Genomic DNA, 5,996 nt, shown 5'->3' on the forward strand with positions numbered 1-5,996 from the left:
CGGACGCCGAGGCAAAAAAAAAACCCGTCGCGCGCGTGACGGGGTGTGTTAACAGAAAGTTTTTATGTTTGGATCCTCTTTTTGCCTTAGAAAAAATTTTAGAAAATTACCTACTCATTCTTATGCCCATTTTATGTTAATTTTTACGTGCAAAACTTACTTGGCATCTTTCGAATCCTCGTAAAACCTCTTGTTAAGATGGTGATGATTTCTTCCAATGACCCAACAACGCTACAAAACTATAAAAAAACGAAAGTTAGTGACCCAACGAAACGAAAATAAAATAATAATACAACTCTACACTTGAGTTTTCACTCAAGAACCCAATTTGATGATTTAGTTCGATGGATCGAGGGGAGTTTCCTCCACCTCGGTTGACTCCTCTGGCCCTCCAAGATAATGCTTTAGACGATGACCGTTCACTTTCCACGAAGTTTCATTGTCCGTATTCTCTAACTCCACCGCTCCATACGGGAATACTTCTTTCACCAAATACCGTCCCGTCCACTTGGATCTCAGCTTACCTGCAAATAACTTCAAACAAGAATTATATAACAATACTTTATCACCTTTCTTGAAGTTTTTACCTCCCTTTAAACGTCGATCGTGCAACACTTTTGTCTTTTCCTTGATATCCAACGATCGAGAATACACCGCATCACGAAGCTCCTCTAACTCATGAATTTGAAAATACCTCTTCCTTGCGGCTTCAGTAAAATCAACATTTACCGTCTTCAATGCCCAAAACGCTCGATGTTCCATCTCCATGGGAAGATGACATGCTTTACCGTAAACTAACATAAACGGTGTAGTACCCAACGGCGTCTTGTACGCGGTTCTAAATGCCCATAACGCGTCATCCAACTTCTCTGACCAATCTTTCCGACTTACCCCAACCGTCTTCTCCAAATTTCTCTTCACCCCTCTATTAGCATTCTCAACTTGACCATTCGTTTGAGGATGGTAAGCGGTAGAGGTGCGATGAGTAACCCCATAACGAGCTAATGCTTTCTCCATGACGGAATTACAAAAATGGGTACCTCGATCACTAATAATTTCCCTTGGAGTTCCGAATCGAGTAACCAACTTCTTTAAAAACTTCACAACCACTCGAGCATCATTCGTGGCCAATGCTTGCAAATCGACCCACTTTGAAACATAATCTATTGCCACTAGAATATACTTGTGACCGCCGGAAACGAGAAACAGTCCCATAAAATCGATGCCCCAAACGTCAAATATTTCAAGAGTTTGTATGGGGTTTTGAGACATCTCATTTTTCGACGAAATATTTCCGGTGCGTTGACAAGCGTCACAAGTCTTAACAAATTCTACCGCATTTTTTACAACCGATGGCCAATAAAACTCACTATCAAATACCTTTTGAGTCGTGGCATGCGCTCCATGATGACCGCCCGTTAGACCTTCATGAACATGCTTTAGAATATTCCACCCTTCTTCTTTCGACACACATCTTCTAAGAATTCGGTCACCGCCAATCATGAACAGATAAGGATCGTCCCAAACATACCGATTAACATCCCGGAAAAACTTCTTCTTTTGGTGTAGTAGTCATCTCTTTCAACACAAGACCCGTAGATAAGAAATTAGCAAAATCGGTGAACCATGGCAAACCTTGCTTTTCGGCCGTAACAAAATCAATCAACTCGTGCGGAAATCTATCACCAATTGCTTCTTCGCGAATCTCTTCTCTCTTCGGATCTTCCAAACGAGAAAGATGATCCGCCGTAACATTTCCGCCCCCTTCTTGTCTTTAATCTCTATATCAAAATCGGAAAGTAAGAGAATCCACCGTATGAGACGGGGCTTCGTGTCTTTCTTGTGAAAGAGAAAACGCAACGCCGCATGATCGGTAAAAACGGTGGTCTTTGAAAGTACGAGATAAGACCGGAACTTGTCAAATGCAAACACAACGGCTAAAAGTTCCTTTTCAGTGGTGGTGTAGTTCTCTTGGGCATCATTCAAAGTCTTGCTTGCATAATAAATAGGGTGAAAATGTTTATCACCCCTTTGCCCCAAAACCGCTCCAACCGCATAATCGCTCGCATCACACATGAGCTCAAAAGGTAAATTCCAATCCGGTGATACGAGAATAGGAGCACTTACGAGTTGATATTTCAGAAACTTGAATGCCTTCAAACAATCTTTATCGAAAACAAACGGGACATCTTTCTCTAATAACCGGGTCATCGGGCGGGTAATCTTTGAAAAGTCTTTAATAAATCGCCGGTAGAAACCCGCATGACCTAGAAAACTTCTTATAGCCTTAACATTTGTCGGTGGAGGAAGCCTACTAATCATATCAATCTTCGCCCGATCCACCTCTATACCATCTCTTGAAATTTTATGACCCAAAACTATCCCTTCCGTCACCATAAAGTGACACTTTGCCCAATTTAACATCAATTTCGTCTCAATACACCTCTTCAACATTTTCTCTAGATTAACTAAACAATTATCTAAAGAATTACCGTACACCGAAAAATCATCCATAAAAACCTCCATGGACGTCTCTATCATGTCTTGAAAAATTTCCACCATACAACGCTGAAAGTGGTCATCCCAACTTCCACCTAAGTCTATCACACATGCGCGGAGCATATCTTCCAATGTTTGAATTGTGGATGATAGGCAGTGCTAAGGTTTAACTTGGTGCCTAAAGCTTATTGGAAATCTTTTCCAAAAGTGAGATGTGAAACGACTGTCTCGATCAGAGATTATAGATAGCGGTACTCCATGCAAAGCAACGATGTTTTTCACATAAATACGCGCTAGTCCATCCATTGAGTATGATTCATTAATGGGTATGAAGTGTGCGGATTTTGTTTAGCGATCCACAATTACCCAAATAGCATTATGTTGACTAGTCGTTTTAGGGAGTTTTGTGATGAAATCCATAGTGATTAACTCTTATTTTCATACGGGAAGTTTGGGTTGCTGGAGCAATCCCGAAGGCTTTTGGTGTTCAACCTTGACTTTTAAACATGTTAAACATTTCGCAACATGCGAAGCGACATCCCTTTTCATACCATTCCACCAATAATTTGCTTTAAGATTATGATACATTTTATCGCTTCCGGGATGCATCATGTACTTGGACTTATGTGCTTCATTCAAGATTTTCTCACGCAAGTCTCCAACGATTGGTACCTAAATTCGGTTTCCCATTCTAAGGATACCATCGTCACCTTTGACTAACGAGTCAATGGTGCCGTTACGTTTTTCGTCGGAGATCTTGTTTTCATTGATCGCTTGAGTTTGAGCAGATTTGATTTGGTCAATAAGATTGATTTGAAGTTCTAGTCTTAACGCTCAGACTCTTTTTGGCTTTTCGTGCTCTTTACGATTTAAGGCATTAGCCACAACGTTGGCTTTACCTTCGTGATAGACAATTTCATAGTCATAGTCGTTAGTGTTTCCATCCAGCGTTGTTGGCGCATGTTAAGCTCTTTTTGATCAAAGATATATTTCAAACTTTTTTGATCAGTGTACACGATAAATCTTACTCCATAGAGATAGTGCCTCCATAACTTAAGTGAAAAGATTATAGCGCCTAACTCTAGATTGTGAGTCGTATAATTTTTCTCGTGTACCTTGAGTTGACGAGAGGCGTAGGCGATTACTTTCTTGCGTTGCATTAGTACACATCCCAAACCAGAATGGGATGCATCGCTAAAGACAACAAAATCCTCAGTACCTTCTGGCAAGGCCAATATAGGTGCTTGGGTGAGCTTTTGTTTGAGTGTATCGAACGTCTCTTGTTGCTTTTTTCCCCATTCATATTTGATGTTCTTACGAGTTAAGGAAGTTAGAGGAAAAGCGATTCGGGAAAAGTTTTCGATGAACCTTCGATAATAGCCGGCCAATCCCAAGAAACTTCGAATCTGGGTTGGCGACTTTGGAATCTGCCACTTAGAGTTAGCTTCAATCTTAGCGGGATCTACTTGGAATACCATTGACGTTAATAATATGACCAAGAAATTGCACCTCGTGTAACCAGAACTCGCATTTTGAGAACTTGGCATACAAATTCTCGGTTCTAAGAATTTCAAGTAATGTTCGAAGATGATTTTCATGATCGTCCTTAGACTTAGAGTAAATGAGTATGTCGTCGATGAAAACTATAACAAATTTATCCAATTAAGGCTTACAGATTCGGTTCATCATGTCCATGAACGCAGCCGGTGCATTAATAAGTCCAAATGGTATAACGGTGAACTCATAATGGTCGTACCTTGTTTGAAACGCGGTTTTCGGAATGTCCTCGGATTGGAATTTGAGATGCTGATAGCCGGAACGAAGATCGATTTTTGAAAAAAGCTAGCACCTTGAAGTTGGTCGAACAGATCATCAATTCGCGGGAGTGGATAACGATTCTTGATTGTGACCTTATTGAGAGCTCGGTAGTCAATGCACATACGCATGGATCCATCCTTCTTCTTGACAAAGAGTATCGGCGCTCCCCACGGTGATGAAAGTGGTCGTATGAATCCTTTCTCGAGAAGCCCGTCAAGTTGTTTCTTCAGTTCTTTCATCTCGGTTGGTGCGAGGCGATACGGGGCTTTGGCGATCAGAGTAGTACCGGGAATGAGATCGATCCTAAATCTACTTCACGATCGGGAGGAATGCCAGAAAGTTCATCGGGGAAGACATCAGCATAGTTGGAAACAACGGGAACGTTTTTGATTTCCTTGGGTTTTGATTCTTCGGTGACGTAGGCCATGAATGCTATGCATCCTTGATTTAAACATTTGTTAGCCCTTAACATGGAGATTAGGCTAACTTGGTCAGCATCTTTATCCCCATCAATTCGAATAGTTCGTTTATCAGGGGATTGAAGTTCAATAGTCTTGGTATTGCAAAGGATACGAGCATGGTGGTCGGATAACCAATCCATACCCAATACAACATCAAAACCAGCAAGAGTCATGGGTAGCAATTGAATAGGCAATACGTAAAGCTAATAAGATTTTTTCGTTTTCTATGGCTTCGGAGATTTTAACAATTTCGCCATTAGAGGTCTCGATGCTTAGAGTTTTATTAAGTTTGATTAAAGGTTCGTTTAATAGACTACAAAAATTATAATCTATAAAACTTAAATTGGCTCCTGAATTAAACAAGACTCTAGCATAGGCATTGTTAACAAGGAACGTACCGGTAATGGTTTTCGGCATGTCGGCCTCTTTCTTAGTATCCAAGACAAAGACACTTGCATTGCCCTTCTTGGGCTCATTCTTTTGACCGCTACCTCCCGCACCACCAGCCGCGGGCTTGTTCTTGGGCATTCGAAGCTAAGATGTCCCATTTCCTTGCAATTGTAGCAAGTCATTTTCTTTTTTCAACAATCGGCCGTGGCGTGGCCCGGTTTGTGACATGATTCACAAAGTCGTGGAGTAAGATGGCATCGACCCCTATGGTATTTCTTACAAATTTTGCATTGCGGGATGACAGGGTTGAAGCCAGACCTTTGTTGGTCAACTCCCTTACCCTTGAAACGGGTATTTCCTTCCTTCTTCGGGTCTTGTGTTGTCAAGACCCTCGTGTACTCTTCTTTATTGTGGATCATTCTGCCCATCAAGTACCCAGCCAACTCCATCGCGGAGTCGGCGGTTTGTGGCAAGTGTGACCTCACCATGTCACGAATCTCTCGTGGTAATCCCCAAATGTAACGTATAACTTTGCTGGATTCCGGGGTAACCAGCTGGGGAACCAAACGACAGTATTCGTGAAATTTCGTGTTATACTCACGAAGGTTTGTTCCAACAACCTTGTGAGCCAAGAATTTGGTTTGAATTTGGTCTGTTTCATGCATAGGACATAATTTTGACATCATTAACTCCTTGAACTCGTTCCACGTCATGTTGTACATCACCTCCCTTCCTCTACTCAAGATTAATGTGTTCCACCACTCTAGCGCCTCGCCTTTAAACATAAGGGCAAAATATTGAATCTTTTCTTGTTCGGAACATTTGCTT

General features: G+C 41.5%; 1 protein-coding gene across 1 annotated transcript; it reads right to left on the reverse strand.

Moving 5' to 3' along the window:
* Window positions 1-336: 336 nt before the first annotated feature.
* Window positions 337-1,215, reverse strand: LOC143582545 (uncharacterized). The gene is made up of 2 exons (XM_077065076.1): window positions 1,041-1,215; window positions 337-524 (listed from the first exon to the last, which is right to left on the reverse strand). The coding sequence occupies exons 1-2, from the start codon at window positions 1,213-1,215 to the stop codon at window positions 337-339; spliced, it is 363 nt and encodes a 120-aa protein (XP_076921191.1).
* Window positions 1,216-5,996: the final 4,781 nt, after the last annotated feature.

Source organism: Bidens hawaiensis, unplaced genomic scaffold (genome assembly GCF_021521415.1).
Source record: "Bidens hawaiensis isolate Kalapana, Puna unplaced genomic scaffold, B.hawaiensis_p1.1 tig00031776_1, whole genome shotgun sequence".
NCBI lineage: Eukaryota > Viridiplantae > Streptophyta > Magnoliopsida > Asterales > Asteraceae > Bidens > Bidens hawaiensis.